General features: G+C 55.0%; 2 protein-coding genes across 4 annotated transcripts in view; both read right to left on the reverse strand.

The window, feature by feature from the left end:
• SHKBP1 (SH3KBP1 binding protein 1) lies at positions 1 to 11,443 on the reverse strand. 3 transcript variants are annotated; one of them, XM_022585622.2, is made up of 18 exons: positions 11,313 to 11,442; positions 11,029 to 11,082; positions 10,864 to 10,909; positions 10,684 to 10,757; positions 10,326 to 10,384; positions 10,016 to 10,096; positions 8,887 to 9,048; positions 8,716 to 8,806; positions 8,435 to 8,625; positions 7,733 to 7,848; positions 6,830 to 6,917; positions 6,599 to 6,715; positions 3,918 to 4,088; positions 2,706 to 2,861; positions 2,189 to 2,285; positions 941 to 1,119; positions 538 to 652; positions 1 to 416 (listed from the first exon to the last, which is right to left on the reverse strand). In XM_022585622.2, the coding sequence occupies exons 1-18, from the start codon at positions 11,396 to 11,398 to the stop codon at positions 185 to 187; spliced, it is 2,115 nt and encodes a 704-aa protein (XP_022441330.1). In that variant the 5' UTR covers positions 11,399 to 11,442; the 3' UTR covers positions 1 to 184. The 3 variants fall into 3 exon arrangements, with proteins under 3 accessions (XP_022441330.1, XP_089758941.1, XP_089758942.1); XM_089902815.1 differs by lacking the exons at positions 10,684 to 10,757; positions 10,864 to 10,909 and having other exon boundaries at positions 11,313 to 11,443; XM_089902816.1 differs by lacking the exons at positions 10,864 to 10,909; positions 11,313 to 11,442 and having other exon boundaries at positions 11,029 to 11,199.
• A 381-nt stretch (positions 11,444 to 11,824) lies between these two features.
• Positions 11,825 to 23,378, reverse strand: part of SPTBN4 (spectrin beta, non-erythrocytic 4) — a 70,238-nt gene continuing 58,684 nt past the window's right edge. Inside the window, exons 26-35 of the mRNA XM_022585624.3 lie at positions 22,524 to 22,768; positions 19,663 to 19,801; positions 19,485 to 19,569; positions 18,930 to 19,126; positions 17,724 to 18,343; positions 16,573 to 16,642; positions 15,617 to 15,909; positions 14,279 to 14,452; positions 14,091 to 14,133; positions 11,825 to 12,866 (exon numbers count right to left, since the gene is read on the reverse strand). Coding sequence (XP_022441332.2) covers positions 12,708 to 12,866; positions 14,091 to 14,133; positions 14,279 to 14,452; positions 15,617 to 15,909; positions 16,573 to 16,642; positions 17,724 to 18,343; positions 18,930 to 19,126; positions 19,485 to 19,569; positions 19,663 to 19,801; positions 22,524 to 22,768 — 2,025 coding nt within the window. The 3' untranslated portion in view covers positions 11,825 to 12,707. The remainder of the gene's footprint in view (positions 12,867 to 14,090; positions 14,134 to 14,278; positions 14,453 to 15,616; positions 15,910 to 16,572; positions 16,643 to 17,723; positions 18,344 to 18,929; positions 19,127 to 19,484; positions 19,570 to 19,662; positions 19,802 to 22,523; positions 22,769 to 23,378) is intronic.

A 23,378-nucleotide genomic window follows, 5' to 3' on the forward strand; every position in this document is an offset into this window, starting at 1 on the left:
TTGGCAGTGAGAACTTTATTGGGGAAGGGTGACTTTGGCTCCAGAAAAGGGAGATGATGGGGGCCTAGTAACACTAACCACTCCAAGGAAGCCCTGGCCCTGAACCCAGGGCTGTGACAGGAAGCGGGGCAGGCACCTGCGTCCCCCAGGGCCTGGGTATCTCAAGGCACCATGGCAGCCATGTTCAGAAGGAAGTTTCAGTGAGCTTCATCTTGGGGGGTGCAAGGGGAGCCCCGAGACCCGCGGAGGGCCGGGGGGCTGGTGTCGGTGGCCGCCGGGGCTCCGGCCCGCTCCGCACCAGTTCCTGGCAGCGTTCCACGAAGCTGCCTCCCCAGCGGCGCCGGGCCTCAGCCTGTGGGGGGCTCGGGCTCCCACGGCGGCTGGACAGGGAGGCGCTGCTGAAGGCTGAGTGGAGACTGAGGAGGTGATGAGGGTCAGTGCAGGTCATCAGGGTGGAGCTGGGTCCCCCCTGCCCCCAGGCCACCATGTTCTGCCCTCCGCCTCATTGCTCAGAAGGGGAAGTGGAGTCACGCCTACCTGGTGAGAGAGGTCCGGGGTGAGGGGCTGGGGGGAGCACCCCTCAAGGAAGCCAGCGGGGCTAGTTCGCACTGCTCCAGCTGTTCCAGCAGCTCTTCCTCTGTCAGGCCCCCTGCTGGGGGCGGCAAGGAAGCAGGGTCAGGGGCAAGACAAGGGCACAGGCCAAGAGACAAAGGTCATGTGCAAGGACTGAGGTCGGGATAGGAGGAAAGATGCAGAGGTCGATGGACAGGGGTCAGAAGCTAAGAAAGAGAGGTTAAAAAGCAAGGGCGAGGAGGGGTTGGGGGCCAGGGAAAGGGGCCAGAGGGCAAGGGCTTGGGGAGGGAGCTCATGGCGAAGGAGGTTGTGGAGAGGGTGCAGGGTGAGTCTGTGGGGCTTGGGACGGGACTGGAGCGGGGAGTACCAGGCGCCTGGCCGAGGCCGTCCATGGCGGTGGTCAGGTCCCACATGGCCAAGCTGCCGTTCGCCTGGCCAGTGAGCAGGTAGCGCCGGGGCCGGGAGCCCAGCCTCCGGGAGCCCTCACACTCGAGCACTGTGAAGGCGGTGGTGGGCGAGCCGTCCACGGAGCGCACGGAGCACACCCTGAGAGGGGAGGGGCAGGGGTCACCTTGGCCACACCAGGGCCTGGCCTGGTCCCTCTTCTCATCTTTATACCCCTCCCAGGCCTCAGTCCCCACCGCCCTTGTGGTTTCAGTTCCTGCTTCTCGGATGAGCACCCAAGCCTCTCCATCCCTCCCAAATCTACTGTCTTGGGTTCCAGCCCTGTGGGGACCAGGAGCCTCCTGGATGTCCCCAGCCCCACACACTCACCATGGGGCCCAAATGGGATTCTCCCCCAAACATGTTGCCCTCCCTGTTCCTGTCTCAGGGAGGGCCCAAGACTCATCCTGGGTGCCTGCCTCACTTCCCAGCATTCCCCATGGCCGGCCCCCTCCTCCCCTCCCCATCTGGCCCTGATCAAGCCCTGCCCTCTCAGGCCAGGCATCTGTCCCAGCCTGCTCTCCAACCTCCAGTCCATCCCCCTCAAAGCAGCCATGGCTCCCCAGGACACTCAGGACAGTCTCAGCTCTTCCATACAATTGGCAAGGCTGCGCCCCTCTGCAGCCCCATTTCTCACCTCTTGGTGCTCCAGCCCCCAGAGACCACGTGCATGTCCCTGGTTATCCTCTCTGGCTGTTCCAGCCTTTGCACATGCTGCCCCTTCAGCCAGGCACAGACTTTCCCCTCCCTCCTTTCTTCTGCTCATTCCTATTTATCCTCAAGGTCTCTGCTCAGAGACTCCTCTTCAACAGGCCCCCTTCCCAGGCTGGAGCAAGCACCGCCTCTGGGCTCCCACAGCTTCCCGTCCCTCCCCCATCCTGGCCCTCACCCCCCAGCCTGTGCACACACTCCCAGCCCCCAGCCCGGCCCTGACTACACTGGGCGATCTCTGCTTGCGGTCCAGCAGGGGCACCTGGGATTGTTCCAGCTTCACTCCCATCCACACATGTCACACCTTTGATACCCCAAACTCCAAATCTAGGACCAGGCTTGTGCTCCTTCCCAGCCTCTGCTCCTGCGGTGTCCCTTGGCTGGGATGCCCTTCTGACCTCCCTGGCATCTTGCCTTCTCCTCTGACTGCCCCCCCTCCATTTGACGGGATGGTCCTCACCGCTGACCAGTGGAGGAAAGACGCACGAAGAGCTGGCTGGCATTTGGTACCACCTTCTGAATGAACACTTGCTGGTCGTCCCGCTCGCCGTAGGGGCCTGGGCCAGGTAGAGGGGGGCAGTCAGGGCCAGCTGGGGTCCCTGTGACCTCCAGATTCCAAGACTCTGCCTCCTTCCCCACTGCTGAACCTCCCCCCCAGGACCAGGTCCCCATCCCCAGGTGGCTAGGGTTGGGCGAGGTCAGACAGGGTTGGATGTCAGCAACAGTCAGTGCAGTTCAGGCACATGAGGGGCAGGGGGCGGATCCTGGGTCAGCAGGAATCAGTGGGGGTAACAGAATTCAACTGGGATAGCTGGGAGTAAGTGGCGGTCAATAGGGGTCAGGTGGTGATGGGTGGAGGTCAACCCCATCAGCTGGGTGGGTCAAGAGAGGTCTACAGGGGTCAGGAAAGGGATCAGTGGAGGCCAATGGAGGTCAGGCAGGGTCCGTGCGGTGGGGGACCCGGGGCTAGGAGGCACCAATGTCATTGCCAGCACTGCAGCCGCCATGCCCATCGGCCGATTCCAGCGCCAGGATCTTGAATGAAGCGAGCGGGGTGGAGCCAGGCTGGGTGGAAATCATGCCACGGAAGCGAGTCACAGACCACGTCCGCACATGGTTGTTGTCGGCACAGACTGAGGAGCCAGGGGGCAGGCGCAGGTCAGGCCCGGCCGTGGCATCACCACTGCCCGACCTTCCTGAGCCCCGGGATGACCTCCTTCCAAAGGTGTCAGGATTCAGGCCCCTCTGAATGCTTCCCTTTCAGAGAATTCTCTCTTCCCCAGAACTCCAAATAGTTAACAATCCTGGTGGCTCTGCCTCCAAATCATTCCAGGGCCTGATCTCACTTTTCCCTGTCCACTGCTCCCACCCCACCCCTACTCTGGTCCTGTCCATCTCATCTCCTGCCTGGACCATTGCAGCAGCCTGCTCTTTGGCCTTCCTGCTCCCATCCTGTCCCCACATGCAGTCAGAGGGACCCTGTGAACACCTGTGTCAGGTCACAGCCCTCCTCTGCTGTGAGACCTCCCGCGGCGCCATCTCATTCAGGGTTAAGGACAAAGTCTTCTCCATGGGTTACAAGGTCCCACTGACCTACCCCATCGCCCCCCACCCTCTTCCTCATCCACTCCACTCTGGGCCCAGTGGGCCCCTGCTCTTCCTTAGACACACCAAACATCCTCCCACCTCAGAGCCTTTGCAATGCCTGTTCCCTCTGCCTGGAATGCTTGTCCCCACTGACCTGCACTGCTCATTTCTGTTCAGAGCTCCTTCCTCAGGAAGAACTTCCTGAACCATGCACTCTCCAGTGATCCTGGCACTCTCTTGGCCTCTCACATAGCTTTGTTTTTATTCATGGCCCCCATCCCCATTGCCAGATAGTGATTTATATTTTTATTGATTTATTGTCTGCTGCCCCCGCTAGAGCATCAGCTCCACGAGGGTAGGGACTTGGCCTGTCTTATCACTGTTTCCCCCGTGCCTGGCAATTGCTAAATTGATTAATTTTCCCCTCTCCCTGGCAAATCCACTCTCCCCCAGACTGGTCCCCTTCACGGAATTCTCCAGAGGCCACTCCCCACACACTGTCCCTCCCCAGTGTAAACCCTCATCCACCTGGCTTCGTGCTCACAGCTAAGCCATCCCTCCTGCAGGGAGATGGGCATGCGGGACAGCCGGCCAAGGCTCACCTGAGATGAGGTGCTTCTCTGACAGCATGATCTTGGTGACAGGGCTGCGGTGCACGGTGAAGGTCTGAAAGAGCTGAGGCCCCGAGCCCACGGTCTCGGGATGCTGCACGATGACACGCACACCCCCTGAGCTCGTGCCGTAGGCGATCTCAATCCAGTTCCCACTGTCACCTGGTGAGGGGCCAAGGAGGAAGAGAGGGACAGGGTCACAGAGAGACAGAAACCAAGGCAGAGAGAAGAGGCAACAGATAAAGAACAGATGCAGAGTCAGAAAGTAAAGGGAGAGGGAGAGATGGAGAGAACAAGGTGGCGAGACGTGGGAAACGGAGGAATGGGAGACAGAGGGATGGGGCAGAGAAACCAGAGACAGAAATTAAGACAGAGAGGGAGACAGATTGACATATGTACACTAATATGTGTAAAATAGATAACTAATAAGAACGTGCTATATAAAAAATAAATTAAAATTTTTAAAAAGACAGAGAGAGGGCTTCCCTGGTGGCGCAGTGGTTGAGAGTCCGCCTGCCAATGCAGGGGACACGGGTTCGTGCCCCGGTCCGGGAAGATCCCACATGCTGAGGAGCGGCTGGGCCCGTGAGCCATGGCCGTTGAGCCTGTGCATCCAGAGCCTGTGCTCCGCAACAGGAGAGGCCACAACAGTGAGAGGCCGGCGTACCGCAAAAAAAAAAAAAACAAAACAAAACAGAGAGAGACAAAGCTGAGAAGAGGGGGAAGAGAGATAGAAAAATAGAGAAACAGGGAACCAAGAAACAAATCACAGGGAGGGATACAGAGACAGAGACTGACAGAGAGAGAGATGGAATTCGAGAGAAAGACAGAGAAACATGGAAAGGGACATATAAACAAACAGGCCCGGGTTCAGTCTCTTCAGGGAACTAAGATCCTGCAAGCCCCATGGTGGGGTGGGGTCAAACAAACAAACAAAACCAGACAGACAGCAAGGCAAGAAAATGAAACTTGACACAGCGTGCCTGAGGAACTCCCCAAACTTGCCAAATTTCCACAGGGGAAAGGTATGTTGTAACGTCACAAACTTAATGGACCATCTTAAGGAATGTGGGTAAAATGTGGTTTTAATATTTTATGCAGGAGTTAGAAGCAATGGATTCAGGTTATGAATAGCAACATGGATGGATATTTAACCTAGGGCAGGATGGACAAAAGTAAGATATATAAACTGAGTTATATACCCCATACCATTTATGCAAATTCAAAAACATGTCCATAATATCCATTTTGTAAGGACACAAACAAATGAAAATATAAATGCTAAACGTGACAGAATAGTGGCACGTGGAGAGGAGGGGGATGGGGAGGAAAGGAGTAAATCAATGACATAAAAAAGGGGCCTTAGGAATTCCCTGGCAGTCCAGTGGTTGGGGCTCCGCGGTCTCACTGCCAAGGGCCTGGGCTCAATCCCTGGTCAGGGAACTAAGATCCCACAAGCCACACGGTGTGGCCAAATAAATAACTAAATACAGTTTAAAAAAAGAAAGGGGCCTTATGTGATGACATGCTGTGAAGTTAAGTTTATTATTAATTTACGCCTGCTAGAAAGAAATGCACTGTGACCCCTACCTCACACCATACCTAAAAGTTAATTTGAAATGGAACAGAAACCTACGTGTAAAAGCTAAAACTGCAAAGCTTCTAGAAGAAAACATAGGGAAAAATCTTCACAACCTGGGGGTAGGGTAAGAGATCTTAAGCTCCAAAAAAGCACTAACCATTAAAAAAAAAATTAATCGTTAACCAAAGTGAAAAAAGTCAGACACAAAAAGCCATGTACTGCATGATTCCATTTACATTAAATGTCTAGAACAGGCAAATCCACAGAGACAGAAAGTAGATTAGAGGTGTCCAGGGGCTGTCAGGAGGGAGGACTGGGGTGTGATTGCTAACAAGCATGGGTTGTTTTGGGGGTGATAAAAACGTTCTGGAATTAGATAGTGGTGATGGCGGCACAACTTTGTGAATCTACTAAAACTACTCAGTTGTGAATTTTATGGTATGGGAATTATATCTCAGTAAAAACAAACAAAAAAACTATTTCTCTGCATTTGCAATCAAGAAAACAAAACACAAAGACTGTCTCAAGTGAGAGAACTCAGCTTCATCCACTGTAACCCATGCATCCTCTTTTTGTTTGACTGTTTATGTTTTTTTGATTTTGTTTGTTTTGGGTTTTTGTTTGTTGTTGTTGCTGTTGCTGTTTTGGTGTGCGTGGGGGGGTTTGGCCACGCTACACAGCTTATGGGATTTTAGTTTCCGACTAGGAATTGAACCTGGGCCCTCAGTAGTGAGAACCTGGAGTCCTAACCACTGGACCACCTGGGAATTCCCAAGACATGCATCCTCTTTGTTTCAGGAGCGTGCAAGCATCACGCCCTAATCACAGATATGGGAAAGAAACACCAAGATCAACAACTAGAGGTCAATTTTGCCCCTGGTGAAGAGGCCTGCCATGGCGGAGCACCTAGAACAGTGCCTATATGTAAGTGGTGCTCAGTAACTGTTTGTTGAATGACTGTATGAGTTGAATCTGTCTGCTTCTCCATAAATCTCACTGGGTCATGCTACACAAGTGATGGGGAGACAGCTCCAGGCTGCGGTCGGGGCTGGCTGCTGATGGCAGGGCAGGGAGCTGAGCTATAGCTTACTGGTCTTTGGGGTGAGGTAGACACTCAGGGCTGTGACTCCATCCTCCGCTGGGTCCCGGTAGAGCTCGCTGACAAGGAGGTCATTGTCCTTCATGCGCAGGGGGAATTTCTGCACATCTGGGGTGAACAGGGAGGATAGAGTGGGTTTGTTCAAGGTACCCCAGCCTTTCCCCTCCTCTCCCACCTCTCAGGGGAGGTTCTCAGGCAGCTGGAGTGCCAGCTGCTGCTCACCCACGTAGTAGATGGAGCCGTTGTTGCAGCCCAGGAGGAGGAAGGAGCCTGCAGCATCGTAACTGGTGATGGGCTGCACCTCCTGGACCTGAGGGTGGGGCAGGGTGGGCTGTGGCCATGGTGCCATCCCTTCCTGCCTTTGCCTCTGCAGTGCCCCCCCGGCATGCCCACGCCTCCCTGCTCCAGCACCCTCCCACCAGTTTCTAGGCCCACTCCTCCCCTGCCTTGCCTGCTCCAGGCCTGCATCATTGGCGTCTGTCTCTGAACGGCTCTTGGTTGGCGCTTCTGTCTCGTGGCCTCTCCTTGACTCTGTATTTCTGACATTTCTTTATTCATCTCCCTCTTTCTCTCTGTGTCCCTTCATCTACTACAGTCATTTAGTCCTGGTTTCTCTCCACCCACCCTCTTTCTGTCTCTCTGGCACCTCTGACCTCCTGTTTCTATTTGTCTGTTTCTCTCCATCTCTGTTTCTTTCTCTGTCCTTTCTGTTTGTCTGTCTCTCTCAGCCAAACGCTCACACTTTAGAAAACAACGCTGTGGGTGTATTTTCTGTTTTACATGTTGGACAGAGCTTGGGGCGAGTGCAGAGAGAATGACGGACGTTTGCACGTCTGTCTCTGGGTTTCCGCCTCCTCTACCATCTCCCCTCACCCGGTCTCCCACCCAGTGTCTGGAGAACCCTCTCTTCCTTTCCAAACCCACCATCCTTCACATCAGCCACGAAGGCCTCCTGGATCCTCCTTTGGCCTTTATCATACCCCATCCTACCCCACCACTGGATCTGGCCCACTGCTGGGTCCCCTGGTTCTCTCCAGGTCGGGTGGGGCAGAAAGGAACCCCTCCCTGGGTCTGACTGGTCTGGGCACCCGAGAAAGAGGCAGCCAGGCTGGCCAGTGCCCCGACCTGCCAGTGCTTGGTGACGGCATTCCACACCCCGATGCGCCCTGTGTGGCTTGTGGCGATGAGTTGGTTCCCGACGAAGAATAAGGCCTCCACAGGCACGCCCAGATGGAACACTCCTGCACAGGGTGAGGAAGGCTGAGCCAGGACCCCCTTTCACGGGGGAGAAGCGGGGTGGCAGGAAGAACTCCAAGGGCCAGAGGATTCAACTTGGTCATAGAATCTTTACAGGCTAGAGGATTCCAGCAGGAATTACAGAGGATTACAACGGGCCAGATTCCTGCTGCGGCGGCAAGGGACTCTAACAGGGCGTGGGACTCTAACGCAGCTAAGATTTTCAACAAAGGCAAAAAACTCTATGGGCGGCAGAGGATTCTCACGAGGATTAAGATTTGTTAGCGAACAGATTAGTCTAAGGAGTCAGATTTCTAATGGGAACAGATTCTAACAGGTCTGGGATTTCACTGGCAGGGAGAATTCTACCCAAAGAGATCTAACAGGGCAGTGAATTCTGACGGAGGAGAGAATTGTATGTGGGTGGATTTTTCTACCAGACCAAGGAATGCTAACAGGATACGGAATTCTGAAGGGCTGGAGCACCCTAATAACGCAGAGAATGGTGGCACGTGGGCTGTTTTAACAGGCCACAAGTTGGAGTAGAATTCTAAAGGGCAAAAGGGTTCTGGAAAAAGCCTGGTGCCATACCTATCTCAGAGCCACCGCCTTCTGCCTGCAGAGCCCACAGCAGAATCTCGCTGCCCGTGGCTGCTGCCACCATCTTGTCATGCTCACCCAGGGCCCCACTGAGCACCCGGGCTGTGAGTGCCAGTCGCTCAATGGGCCAGTCCAGGCGGGGACTGGAAAACACCAGCTGCCAGCCAGAGGCTTCCTTCAGCCTGGAAGATTGAGGGACATCGTGAACCCTCACCCTGAGCCCTCCCCATCAACAGGGCTTAAGGTGTCCTCCCACCACCCTCCCTGAGCACCTATAGCAGACAAGAAACTGGGTATAGGCCACGGCGATCCAGTTGTGGTGTCCACACACCAGGCGCACCATTCCCGGCTCCTCTGGTAGCCCTTGCGGGGAAAGGCAGGGATCAGGGCAGGGTCACAGGGGCCCACTGGCTGCCCCAATCTCCCAAGAGACAGAAATGTACCTGATGGGGAGGGAGGGGCTTTCTCATCTAGCATTCGGCCCAGCAGCCCTGCGTTGCCCAGGTTGGGGGGCATCGTGTTGCTCCGTCGAACAGGGGCTGGGCGTCCCCCTGCTTGCTGGGGCCCCACCAGGCTATGCCTGTTCCGCCGCTTCACCGGGAACACTGTGGCAGGGAGAAGGGGCAGAGTGACAATCATTGTAATAATTGTAATAATTGTCACGTAGCAAGCACTTAAAGTGTGCCAGATGCTGATTTTGCCACATGGGTAGCATCGTCTACTAGAGAAAAGATTTTCGGTGGTGCAGGGACATGGCGTTAAATGAGACTGAATCACACAGCGAGCTGCTCCCTTTTCAGTTCCTTTGAGCCCATCACAAATAAAGAATCAGTTTGGGGCTGCCACGATATTAATACCTCTTCAATATTTGGCAATCTTTCCTTTTAAGAAATGGAAGCCTGTCTCATCGGCAGACAACAGTATCTACCCAGAGTTTAATTACACTGTTATGTTTCGGGTTTATTTCACGTCTACTTATTTATGGCATGAAGGTAGTGACAAAAAGCTTCTATTTAAAACAATTAAAAAAAAACAGGGTCAAACTAAGTTAAGAGAACAATACATCTTCATATTTGACAAACTTCATGAAGGTAGTAGGTCTTGACTGAGGTTAGGGAAATAAAGCCATAAACTGAATTTCCCCACTCTATTCCTTCTACCTATCAGCAAAGCCTAGTAGATTACAGTTCCCAATAACCACTGGTGCATATTTTCCATGGCCAGTGGGCTGGCTGCTCCATGGAGATTATAGTCAATAACTCTCCTTTAATATTTCTCCCCTCCATGCAAAGGACACCAGTTCTCCCTAAGCCTCCCTACAAGGAAATCAAACCTGGACTACAACTCCCATTGGGCTCTAGGGTAAGCTTCTGAGCCTCAGGGGGACTAGCTTGGCCCATTGCCTCATTGGAAATGCTGTTTCTTACTTCCTTTCCAAGCATCAGTCCAAGCATCTGATATAGAACTACAACTCCCATAGCGTCTCAGGGCCCACAGCTCAGGCAACCAAGAGCTGCAGCCTTATGGGAAATGTAGTCTTTAGCCCCCCCTCCATTCCTTAGTAGTTCCCACCTGGTGGAGGCAGGTAACCATTGAAGAGGACGTTTCCGCAAGAAGATCGATCCAACTCTTCCCGAAGCTGCAGACGACGAACTAAGACGGAAGGACTCAAAGGCTGGGACTTGGAGAACACTGAGGCAGGTCCCTTTCCCCCTCCCCCATCTCTTTCTCCACAGAGTATCACCACCCTCCTGAGACCCAGGACCAAACCCAGGGCTCTCAGCTCTAACCCAACCTTCTTTCAGGAGAGAGGGGAAAGGGGGAGCATCACTAGTGAGCTGGTTTTCTATGGGATGAGGATGCTAAAGGGGGCCCCACTTACCCAGAGGAGTGAGTCCATAGAACTGGGCTTCGTGGAGGAGGCTGGAACCGTGGATACCCCTGGGTAGTAGAATTGACTAGGGGTCAGGGTCTGGGGAGTGGGAGTGGACAGAGAATGCTGAGGACGAAGTTTTCAAAACTGCACAGAGAATCTCAAGAGGTAGAAAATTTTGATTGGATCAAGATTCTAAGGTGAAAATGTGTGTGTATGTGTGTGTGTGTGTTTTGTGGGGGAGAATTCTAAGGACGCATAATTTAAATATGATCAAGGAGCTTAAGTGAACATTCTGAGGGAAGAAGAGACTTCCCGGGGGGGCGGTGAAGACGGTGGGGGACTCCCCTTTATCTTCCATGCCAACCTGGGGTCCAACTCTTTGGTGCGCAGGAAGTTGAGGATAGGGGCGAAGACGGTGGGGTCCCTGTCGATGAAGATCTGCGGGGAAGGGAGGCAGAGGATAGATAGGGCAAAGAGCCGGGCTGAGTGCGGATCCTGTCCCTCCTCCTACGGGCCGCCCCATATCAGCTCTTGCTCCACTCACGGCTCCGGTCTCATCTTTCAGTGTTGAGATGCGTCCACTCAGAAGACTGCAGGGAGGGGACGCAGAGCAGGTGTCACGGGCCGGGGTGTGTGTGTGAGGGGGAGATTAGGTCTCCCCATACCCTCTCCTCCCGCCCCCCCACCCCAAACTCGCTCTCCCAATCACCTGGAGAAGAAGGAGTCTGGGATCCAGGTGAGAGTCTGGCGAGAGGTACTGAATCTGTGCGGGGACCGTGAGCGGACGCGAGATGATGGAGGGAGGATGAGGAATGGGGCCCCCAATCTCAACCCGGTAAGTTCCCTTCCTTCCCCCAGCACCCATCCAGGCTCCCCACCTCCAGCAGGGGGCGGAGCAATCCCTGACGGACAGGAATTCCCCCGGTAGAGGCGGGTACTCCCACCACGTTCCCCGCTCCTGAGAGTAGCGCCTCAGGAAACTCCTACACTCACATTTTGCCTCCCACGTTCAGATGAATCACCTCCCCGGGAGGTCCCCGACCTGGGACCCCGTCTGCTGCAGGTGCCGCGGCTGCCATGGCCCCCGGGTTAGCCGGCCGGCCTGCACCCGCTTCCGGGTGTGCATCCCGCCCCGCCCCCACCGGGTGCTCATTGGGCAGGAGACTCCCGGAGCCACCGGCGATTGGGTAAAGCGCTCACCCGTCGCAGTTAATTTCTCCGCCTCCTTAAAGGGTCCCGCCTTTCCTGTCCTGGACGGGACGGACCGAACGGCTCCTTTGGGGAAGTTTAGTTACCACGGATAGCAAAACGTTCCTCCATCCCTCTGGGGTTCCCGATTTAGGAATGGCATCTAGGTGATTCGTCGGGGACACGTGTTTAGACCTCGAAATTAGTCCACACCAAGAGGGACATCTAAATGTTCTCCGCAAGACAGTTTCTTCCCCTCGCCCCACCCAGTCCTCCTGGGCGCAGCCCATGAAACGCGAAAAAACCAGCACAGACCGTCAAAGCCAAAGGATTTATTATAGGTACACAGAGTGCGCGCCTGCCACACGCCCCCACACCCCTGGGTCCCAGCGGCTTCTCCAGGTGGCCATGGGGGCTGCCCACAACCCGGTTCCCCCACTCCCCAGGAAAGTGCTCCAGCCAGAAGCATGCAGGGGGAGGGCTTCCCCTCGCCCCTCCCCTCCCGAAGTGGCATTTACAGCTGGAGGGGGGAGGAGAGAGGAAGACAGTTTTGAGCTCTGACGCCCCTCCCATTAAAAGCCTTCGCGGATGCGGGGCGGGGGGAGGAGGAGGTCGACGTTTTGCAAAAATAAACTAAGTCAGGAACTAACCGCATGGCTCTGAGACGGCGGAGCTCGGGGGCTAGGGCCCCTTCACTCCCCCTTCCCAGACAGAGATCAAGGCAGCATTGGAAGTGAGGTAAAGGCGGGGAGGGGGGCGTCCCCTCCCCACCCCCTAGCACCCTGGATGGTCCAGGGGACCTCACCAGCGCCCCCATGCCCATCCCTAGGGCGGGAATTATCGCCCCTACCACCCCAGCTTCTTGGGGCTGGATCTGGGCATTCGGGCAGGGAGCTTGGTTCAACTGGCCCCTTACCCGCCCCCCCCACAAGCTCAGTTATTGCATAAAAATAATGGAGCCCCAGCACCTGGGGTGGAGGTGGCGAGCGGGAAGGGGCCGAGATATGGCTATAGGGGCAGCAATCTCCCCACCACTTCTTGGGGTGCAGGAGAAGTCCCCTCCTTTCCGGTGCCGGTCAGGGCGCGTCCGCAGTGTTGGTGGGACTAGGGCCTCCAGCCCCTGCGGAAGAGAAAGTGCCTTTGTGCCCACAGTGCGGGGAGGAGGGGCGGGGAGGTGAGTCAGGCCCTGCGGGTGGGAAGTCACTTCCGGCGCCCGCTGGCCCTGCGCTCCCCCGCCTCCCGCTTGGGATTGCCCTCGTCTGTGGACGACGTGGTGGGTTGTGTCTGGCCCCAGCGGGCGATCTCGGCGTGTTCCCCCACCGAGGCGGCCACAGCCTCCAGCCAGCCGTTCATCTCCTCCTGGAGAGAGAAACAGGACACAGTCTATATTCGGAAGAGCGGAGACTGATGAATCTAGAATCAGACTGCCCACTCTGAACCTAAGTTTCCTCATCTATTAAATGGATAATAATAACAATAACAGTAATGACGATGATGATGTAAATAGCTACATAGCACTTATTTTGTGCCTAGCTCTGTTCTAAGCACTTTTGTGGATTAATTCACTTAATCCTATGCATTTGGATTATATCTAACTCCCACTATAGAGATAAACAACAGGAAGCAATAATGTCAGCAGACACAAAGCACTGTAATTTTACAGGCCCTGTAAGTGCTCTACCTGTATCAACTTATTTAATTCTCACAATAATCCTATGATGGGAAACTATTTTTATCTCCATTTTAAAGATAAGTAAAAGAGGCATGGAGGGAAGAAAGGCCTACTTCATAGCCTCTTGTGATGATGAATGAGGTAACAAGTGTTACTATTTTCAGCATCTCTTCAAACCACCTCCATGCCTGCTCCTCCTCCCCTGACCTCTCCCCTTAGCCCCAGTCCCAAGGTCCACTCACATTCTTGTCTCTCACCCACCTCCTCCTCCCCTTCCCACAGGCCTGCCCTAATCCAGCCTTGTGGTCTCCCACTTGGGTTCCTGCCCTGGCCACCTCCTGTGCTCCACACCTCCACTCTCACCCTCTCCAATCTACCCTGCACATGGTAACCAAATGGATCTTTCTTATGCATCACTGTAACCCTCCCTTGCTCAAAACTCTGCCATGGCTTCCTAGTGCCCTTAGAATAAATTCCAGCCTCCGAATGACCCACGGTGTCCTTAGAGATCCAGCCTCTGGGAACCTTTCTGAGAACTTTCCTCCTTGAACTCTCTCCTCCAGCACAGTTAACCCTTTGCGATTCTGTACTTCTGGTTCTTTGCACTTGTAGTTCATCTTTTTTTTTTTTTTTTTACGCTAACTCCCTCCCAACTTTCCAGTTTCATCTCAGAGGCCAAGGCAAGGAGGTTGGACGTTGTCCTGGGGCCTCCAGGCCAGCCTCTGATCTTCCACCTCCCCCCAGCTAGATTAGAAACTTCTGGTTTCTCATTGTCCATGGGCTTTCCCAGTTCAGCCCTGGTAACTCTGGCTTGTGCTTCTCCTCTTCACAGCCCCATCACTCTGGGCCAGGAGTCAGCCAGCCAGATGGTTCCTGAGGTCGAATAGGGGAGAGAAAGGAACAGATCTCACCTCATCTTTAGCCTGGAGCAAAAACTCACTGCCGTCCTGGGTTCTGTGGGAGAGGACACAGGATCTAGGGGCTCTGAGGCAGAGGCCCAGCCCACCCATCCACCAACCGTCCTCCAGGGAAGCAGGGTATTGCTGGGAGGGGGAAGGTGGGTCTTGGACCCTCCCTCTTGCCCATTGAGGGGGCTCACTGGAGCTTGAAGACGTGCTTCTTTTTCTTGTAGTCACTAGCCACCTCGCTGGTGGCCTTGTGCAGGCTGAGCAGTGGCTCTCCGCCATGCGTGCCCCCCGATGCTGGGCCCTTGGCGTCCTTGTAGAAGCCCAGCTCCCCCTTGCTGAGCACGCAGTACAGGCTCACCCACGACCTGGGGTGACGACATGGGGCTCAAGGCAGAGTCGCAGCACTCTGCCTGAGTACTCTTCATTAATACCCTTCATGGGCTGAATATGCTTGAGCCTTCCTCCCTGGGGACCTTTGCCCTAGTTGGGCCATACACCTGGAGTGCTCCTCCTTATGGCAGTTGCTGAGCTGAGAGGAGGGTCTAAGTCTCTGGATACCAAGCCTTTGTCCATGCTGGCCCCTGCTGGGGTTGGCCTTCCTTATCCCCTCCCACACTGAATTTCCTGAAGGCAACACTTAAGCTGTCTCCTCCACAGGCCTCTGCTTGGGCATGTTCCTCGCCACTCCTCCACCACCGAACCCCGAATTCCCTGAAGGGAGATCTATTAGTCTATTGGTCTACTGTCTGGAGTGAGGAATTCTTGTCTCCCCATTCAGCGGAAGCCCCAACCGAGGAGGAAGTCTCCCACGATCAAAATACATCCAGGTGCCTCTGTTTATTCCCACCTTGCTCTCAGCACAAGGAGGAAAGACTCCCTCCACAGGCAAAACCTCAATCTGTTCTGCCCAACTCCTTCTGCTTGTTCAACACTTCTCTTATGGGCTCCACCTCTCCCCAGATTCTGCCTCTCAGTTGGACAAAAAAGGGTTGGACAATCCGGAGCTGGACTCCAAGAGTAGACACATCACTGTTAGGCCCCCATCTGGAAACCTATATGAGGTGCCCCCCACCCCTCAGCCCTCAGTTTGGGATCCGCCCCTTATCAGGCCTTTCCTCAATTGAAATTGAAATAAATGAACCCACCCCACTCACTGGTTGAAGGACCTCTCCAGGCTCCACCTCACGAGCCTTGAGAACCCTCTAGACGAGACCCCACACCGTTTGCTATTAGCTCTAGTTAACTCTTGGGTTGGTTGCTATAAGATTGGGTAGTAATAACTTTTTCTTCAGGTCCCGCCCCCATCTAAGCTCCACCCACTCACCCATTGGACGCACTAACCTTAAGCCCCGCTCCTCCGGTTCACTGATTGAGTCTTTGAAGTTAAGGCCCCCTTTACAGGCCTCGCCTACCCCGCCACGGGTTGGGCGCCCTAAAGTTTAGCCCCACCTCCCTCTTCAGACCCACTTATTCACTCATTCGACCCTGAGCTTGGGACCCGCCTTCCAAAGCCCCGCCCACACGCTCACCGGTTGGACGACTTGCGGTTAGCGTCGAGCTCGCGCTTGCGCAGCAGGAAGCCCTCGTGCTGCACTGTATGAGTGGGCGGTGGCGGAGGCGCGGGGGCGGAGCTGCCCTGGGCCGGGGCGGACCGCGAGCGCCGGCTTCCCCCGCCCTCACCACCCTCTCGGGGCCGCGGCCGCCGTCGCGGCTTGGGCCGGTCCCGCGCCCGCGGCCGGTCCGGCCGAGGTGTCCGCTCGGGCGGCTCAAGCCCGTTGGGCAGGCGGCCGGGGGGAAGCTCGCGAGGCTGAGGCAGCGACGGCTGTGTGAAGGGAGGGGGAAGAGGGGTGCTGTCCATAGTGGGGTGTGGGAGCCATCTGTCTGGGGGAACTCACAGGTCTGGGGGTCCCATCTGTCTGCAGGGAAATCTGTCTTGAAGGCGAGTATGGGAGGATCTCAGGGTTGGAGGCCCAACTCTTAAGGGCTCCCCCGGTCTTGGGAGTGGGTCTGTCAGGACTCCTACGTTTGGAATCCCTCTCTATCTTAGGGGGAAGGGAGTTAGACCTATGGAGGTAGGGGGTGCAGGCAGGTAGATGTCCCAGCATCTTTGTAGGAGGAATCTGGGGCCTCCTGTGTGCGTACGGCTGTCAGTAAGGAAATTTGAGACCCCCATTGGGCTAGAGAAAAAGTCCAGGACAGATGTGGGAAGAGTCTGGAGTCTACTTGTGTGTGTGTGTGTGTGTGTGTGTGTGTGTGTGTGTGTGTGTGTGTAGGGCGGTAGGAGTCTCTTAGGTCGGTGGCCTCATCTTTCTAAGGGAGAAAATTTCAGATTGTGGGAGGCATCTGGGAGCCCTCTCCATCCCCTGAGAGCCTCTGCAGGGTTCAGATAGGGGGGCAGGGCTAAGCACTGGTGTTTTTGGGATTCTGACTCCGGTTCTGAGGAGAGGGGCCCCCATACCCCCACCCACACCGAGGCTCAACTTACCCCAACAGGGAGCCCTGGGCCTGCCTCCTTCTCCTGCAGCTGCTCCACAATGTCAGCCAGGGTGGCCTTCCTGGGGGTGGGGGGGTGGGCACAGAAAGACCCAATGGAACTGGGATGCCTTCTCCCAGAGACCAGCCTGGCTGGCCAGAGGAGCCTCAACCTCTTAGCCTGAGATGCCAGGTCCCTGTCCACTTCTGCAGCTGCCTGTCTCAGATGTTTGCCTTACACACCACAGGTGCTCAGCACATGTCTGCCAAATGGAAGATGGAACCTCTCTCCCCTCTTGAGTTTTAAGCAACACAGAGACCAAAATGCAAACTGGTGCCTTCAAGCCTTTGAACATACTGTTGCCTTTTTCCACCCACCCCCTAAGCTTTCAAGCTCCCTGGACTTCCCCCATCCCAGCCCTGATCATTCTGGGTCACACTCTCTGGTGACAAGTCTGTTTCCCCCACTGGACTGTGAGCCCCATGAAAGCAGGGCTGGAGCTGGTTGGGTCATTGCTCTCCCCAGCACATACCACACACAGAGTGGGCACTCAGCCAATGTTCACGAAATACAAAATTAAAAGGGGTCAGGAAGTCATTGTCACTGAAACGTATTTGACCAAAGGCCTCTTTCTGGGGACACAGCTGGTTGAAGTGATGTGCACAACACACTCAGGATTCTGAAAGGCCTGGGTTCCAGTCATGCTTCACCCAAGCTGAGTGACTTGCCCTCTGTGAGCCTCAGTTGCTCCATCCATAAAATGGATATGATTACAGCACCCAGTTTATAAGATTGAGAGAGACTGTGATAAAGGGTCTTAACTCCAATCAGGGAGGTGATGGTTCCACCATTAGCCCAGTGGAGAAACTGAGATGCAGAGAGAATAAAATCCCTGCCCAGGGTCATCCAGGGGATTTGATGCAGGGGTCAGAAACTCAGTAGCAGAGAACCTGCACCTGGAGGAAGCCACTGCCACTGTGGGATAGTGGGAACGACTCCCAACCTCTTCCAGCCTCAGTTTACATCTCTACATAATGGGTGCCACAAATGTATCTCCATCCCTAGGCAGTTCTGAGCCTGGAAGCCCTCTCCGCTGGGCCTGTGTGGCTCCAGGAGCTCTCCGTGTCCCCCTTCCTCCACTCCCTGGGCACATGGGGCCTCACCCCTTGGCCAGGTCTCCTCTGGTGGACATCTCCTGTTCGCTGGACTCCTGCCGCTCCAACCGCCGCTCCCGCCGCTCGCGCCGCCTCTCCATCTGCTCGTAGCGGCCCAGGGTAAGGCTGTGTGCCACCTCATGTTCCGTTGACTCCGGCCGCTCTGGCCGCCGCCTCCGCGCAGCCTCCTCAGATTGCTCGGCCGATTCCTGCCGCTCCTGCCGCCGCCTCCTGGGCAGCTCCTCCGCGCGATCAGCGGACTCCTGGCGCTCTGGCCGCGGCCGGACCTGCTCCGCTGCCGCGGGGGCCCCAGGGGTCTCCGCGGCGTCCTCTGCTGCAGCCGGCAGGGCCGTGGGCTCCACCCTCGCCGGGACCTCCGGCAGCCGGTCGATGCGCGGCTGGAGGCGCTCCGGCTTGAGCTCCTGGCGTACGTACCCCACCCGGGTCCGCACCTCGGCCGAGAGCGTGTCTGAGGCCCGGCGGGCCAGGGGCTCCAAGCCCCTCTCATAGCCCCCTGGTCGCAGCAGGGGCGCAGCCTTGGCCGCCAGTTCCGTAGGGTCTCCAAAGAACTTGCGCCCCAGTAGGGGGGTGGGTGGCTGCTTGCTCTGTTCTGCCTTGAGTTTCTCGATCTGGGGACAGAGGGGCCAGGCTCAGGCGGAAAGGCGGGGTGGGGTCGGGGCATGGGAAGGTGGCTCTGGGTCGTCTGCCTCACCACCTAGTTTATTAGTTATTAGTGAAAAAGCAAGGTTGTCCAGGCCTGTCTCTGCCAGGAGCTTAATTCCTATCTTCTCCTGCAAACACCTAGGGTTCCTTTAAGAACTGGCTAAATCATCACTTTCTCTAGGTGCCTTTCTGCACCCCCCATTGCCTCCTTCCTTCCAGACCTTAAGACTTTTAATTACAATGGTCTCTTCTCCTCATTTTTCAAGTCTCAGATCAGACTCCCCCAGGCCAAGACAAGTGTTTCTGGGCTCTCATGTCCCCCTGTGCTTCCCCCATCCTAGCCCTGGACTGTCATTGGTGACAGGTGACAGGTCTGTCCCCTACCCCCTTCAACCCTCTCCCCCCACCCCCGTCCCCCCAAGGACTGGGAGCCCAATGAGGGTGTGTCCCGGCTCTCACTCAACACAGCGCTGAGCCCGTGTGTTTGTCTCATACAGAGAGATGGGTGTGGAGCCGTGGGAGGGGCGCTGGGGCAGGAAATGGGGTGCTGACCGTGGTCAGGCGCCGTAGAGAGCTGAACCTTTCTTCCCAGGCCGCAGCCGCTTTGCGGAAGGCCTCGTGTCGCCGGATAAGCTGCTCCACCTCGTCCACGCTGCTCCCCAGCTCCCGGCTCTGCAGGAGCGGCTCCTGGGCCGTCAGCCAGGCATCAGCCACCACTGCCTCCTGGGCAAACTGGTGCACTTCCAGCACTGAGGAGAGACATTTGGGGTAAGGGTGCTGGGGGCACCTGTGGGCCCTTCACAGGGGCACTGGCTATTTTTTCTGGCCTTCCACACCCCCTCTGGTTTCCCAGCCCTGACCGCTCTGGGCTCTGCAGGAAGGAGAGAGGCAGGGGCTATTTCCGAGGGCACCAGCTTCTCCCCTAGGTGTCTGCCATCAGGGAGTCAATGATGGGGCAGCCCCCTTGTCCACCCTCCCAGGCCTTCATGTTTGCTGCTGAGGACCCATGGGGTGTGCAAAGCATGACTGTCACCCTCTGGGCTTTTCCTGACACGCCGGGGCATATCCCTGTGCCCTTGAGCCACGTGTGTCCGGGGCCCCACTCACTCTGCTGCAGCCACTCCCAATGGCGGTCCCACTTGTCCGACACCTCCTCCTTCCTGGTTCCCAGCTTGTCCAGCTGTGCCTGGATCTGGGAGTGGCGGGTGGGTAGGGAGAGGCGTCAGGGGTGGCTCCCACCCCGATGGGCACAGATGGCAGAGGGAGACCCCTGCTCCCCTCCCACCTCATCAGCCACGGCACTCCTGTTGAGCAGCAGAGAGCGCCCCAGCTCCTGGCAGGCTGTCAGCTCGGGCACCCGTGCCTCCAGCTCAGTCTTCAGGCCCTGGTGGTAGTTCATGAGCACCTCCACCGATGACACGTCCCTACAGTGGGTGGTGGGTAGGAATCTGAGCCATGGGCCGCCTCCCTCGACCTCCCCCACCCCTCCACGTACACAGCTCCTGATGAACCCAAATCCCTGAGGCTGGGATTCCACACCGCCTTGGGACACCCCCTTCCCATGATCAAGTTCTGAAGGGCCAATCTTCTTCACTGATTCCAACTTTCCCAGAGGGCTAAAATGTCCCACTTTGGTGATTCTAACCTAGAATTTCAAGATCCAATTTTTCTAATTTTCTAAAGCTATACTTCTGAAGCTTCCACTAGCCAATGATTCTAACCTAAGTCTGTGCTGTCCCATATGGTAACCACTAGACATGTGTGGCAGGTGAACACTTGAAATGTGGCTGGTCTGACTTGAGATGTGTTCAAGTGTAAAGTAGACACCATATTTTGAAGATTTAGTATAAAGAAGAAGGTAAAATTATCTCAATAATTTTGACTACATGTTGAAGTAACAATATTTGGGGTATAATGGGTTAAATAAAATGAATTACTAAAATTAATTTTCACTTGCTTCTCTTTACTTTTTCTAATGTGGTTACAAGAAAATCTTTTTTTTTTTTTTGCGGTACGCAGGCCTCCCACTGCTGCGGCCTCTCCCGTTGCGGAGCACAGGCTCCGGACGCGCAGGCCCAGCGGCCATGGCTCACGGGCCCAGCCGCTCCGCGGCATGTGGGATCCTCCCAGACCGGGGCACGAACCCGTGTCACCCGCATCGGCAGGCGGACTCTCAACCACTGCGCCACCAGGGAAGCCCAAGAAAATCTTAAGTTATATATGTGGCTCACATCTGTGGCCTGCATTGTATAACTATTGGACAGTGCCGTTCTAAGCTGTTATACGGTCAAAGCAAATTCCAAATTTCTGAAGGTTCTGTCAGTCAACAAGTGTAGCTTTATAAGTCTTAATATGTCCAGGGACTTCTCTGGTGGTCCAGTGGTTAGGACTCCACGGTTTCACTGCTGAGGGCCTGGGTTCGATCCCTGGTTAGGGAACTAGGATCCCACAAGCCACACGATGCAGGGAAAAAAAAAAAAAAAGACTTAATATGTCCAAATTTATTTTTGATGGTCCCACATTGTAATGATTCCTACCTAAGACTTAGTATGCCTAGAACAATCTCCCTGATTCTCCCCTATCTCCCAAATGTACCCTCCTCGAAAATGTCTACCTCAGTAAATTCACCCATCATTCATCCGTGACTCCTCTTTTTCCCTCAGCCCCTGAAGCTAATCCATCAGTCAAGACTGGACATTTATAACTTGAAAACATACTCTGTGAAATGATACGAAATCTGAGATTTGTTTTAAAATAACTCCGTCAAGGGTGGAGGGGACGTGGGGGAGTGTATAGATGAAGATGGGCCAGGGGTTCACTGTACACACGTGGGTTCCCTATGTGTTACTGCTACATCTGTGTAGAGTTGAAATTTTCCATAATGAAAAGATTTTTTCAATTCCTAAAATCAATCATGCTGCCACATTTCTTCAACGGCCACACTGGGCCAAGCCAACATCACCTCTCACTTGGATGATGGCGGCAGCCTACTGAGTGGCCTACCTGCTTCCACCCTGGCTCTCCATCATCTATTTGTCACAGGTACCTGGAGTGATCTTTCTCAAATGTATATCATATCACATCACTCCCCTGCCCTAAGCTCCCCCATGGCTCCCATCTCACTCCAAGCAAAGGGAAACTCCTCACCATGCCCTATTGCCCCTCTGACGTCATTTCCTACCATTCCCCACTCTCCCCCCTCACTCCATCCAGCCACAAGGACCACCTAGCCTTTGCTGAAACATGTTTAACGACAGCCTACTTCAGGGCCTTTGCACTTGCTGATCCCTCCACCTGGAAGACCCTTCCCCCCAGAACTTTACCCAACTCACGATCACTTCACTTCCTCTTACCTTGCTCTATTTTTCTTTTATTACTCTCTGAAATAACATTACGTGTTTGTTTATTTACTTATCTGTTGCCTGCTTCCTCCCTCAGAATGTAAGCTGCATCAGGGCAGGGGCTGGGCCTTGCTCACCATCTGGCATACAGTAGGCATCAATAAATATTTGCTGAGTAAACGAATGCAGGCTCAAGGGCCCACAGTTCACAAAAACAATGTTACGTATCCACCACTCTCCAGGCCCTTGTTTCCCTGGACACACTGCTGGGCTAACATTTCCCAGCCTCCTTGGCAGATAGGTTGGGACCACTGAGCCAACAGAACGTGAGTGCAGGTTTAATCCCTAAAAGCTCCCACGGTATCCTCCCGCTTTCTTTTTCTCATCTGTAGCTGGATGCAGAAGGTCCAGCAAATCACCCCAGGGCTGATGATGGAAGAACACTGGCTCCCAATCACCATGGGACAGGCTTCTGCTGGATACTTATATCGAACTGTTATGTGAGCAATAAATCAGTGCCTACTAGGTTAAGCCTCCAGTACACCTCCCTGTCCCTATCTTGAGTCAGCCCATCCCATGCTGCGACCCCTCCACAAAGGCAGGAGGATGCACTGTGCTCTGAGCCCCAATGCCAGGCCTGACAAGGGGTCTTAAAACACAAGAAGCATGTAGAACAGTGCATGGTAGGCAGAGGTGCTACACAGGTATTGGCTATTGTGATTTTTTTTATGGGAAGGGGACTGCTGATGGGCTGGGGGTTGCTGCCCAAAGGCAGGTAAGAAGCCCGAGGTGGGATGAGGGGCACCTGGGCTTGTCAGCTGCCCCAATCTGGCCAGCGATGCCATCCATCCAGGAGAGCAGGTCACGGGCCTGGCTGTGGAATCGCAGGGCGTCAGCCGTGGAGCTCACGTGCAGGCGGGCATCCTCGCAGGCTGCCAGCAGCTCCTTCCAGCCCAGCAGCACCTCCTGCTCCCGGCTGGCGATGGCCTCCGCGTACTCGCCCGCGTACACCGTCCGCAGCTGGGCTGCCCCCTCCTGGAGCTGCCGTACCTGAGGGGCATGCCAGGTCGAGCACCAGCCCTCCACGGGGTCCAGGCTCCACCCTCTCTTTCCCCCATCTGCTGGCTGGGTGCAGAGCCTAAAGAAGTAAGGAGCCTGCACCCTTGAGATTCCAACTGGGTTTCATTCCTATCCGCTGCCTGATTTCTTTTTGACTTTCCCACTTTCTGACTTCTTTTAAACCCACTACCGTATTTCTCTCATGTCTGCTGCCTGATGTTTCTTTGACTTACCTGCATTCTGACTTCTTTTACACCTACCATCAGGTTTCTTTCAGTCTACTATCTGATTTCTTTTAGTCTGAGAGCTCTATTTCTATTGGGTCTACCACCTCATTTTTTCAGGCCCACCTCTATCTTGTTTCTTTCAGGAAACCCTTCCTCCACCCTGACATCTATTAGACATGCTGTCCAATATTTTCCACTCAATGTTTTTCAGACCCACTCCCTACTACCCAATTTCCTTCAGAATCGCTCTCCAATTACTATCAGGTCTCCTGCCCAATTTCCGTTGGTTCTGCTGTGTGTGTTAGACCCACTGCTCATGCTCCATGAGCTCAACCACCTGATTTCTTTTGGCGGGACCACCATACTTGTATCAG

Source organism: Delphinapterus leucas, chromosome 20 (assembly GCF_059928025.1).
Source record: "Delphinapterus leucas isolate spDelLeu-1000000601 "Yukka" chromosome 20, BTC_Dleu_Yukka2, whole genome shotgun sequence".
In the NCBI taxonomy this organism is placed as follows: Eukaryota; Metazoa; Chordata; class Mammalia; order Artiodactyla; family Monodontidae; genus Delphinapterus; species Delphinapterus leucas.

Bases quoted from the DNA above. Each gene is read 5' to 3' on its own strand.
- SHKBP1 (XM_022585622.2), bottom strand. From the start codon at position 11,398: ATGGCAGCCGCGGCACCTGCAGCAGACGGGGTCCCAGGTCGGGGACCT. The intron at 6,918-7,732 runs GTCGGGGCACTG...CCCCACCCTCAG, and splicing joins CCGTCACCAAGCACTGGCAG to GTCCAGGAGGTGCAGCCCAT. The intron at 6,716-6,829 runs GTGAGCAGCAGC...TGTTCACCCCAG, and splicing joins CGGCTCCATCTACTACGTGG to ATGTGCAGAAATTCCCCCTG.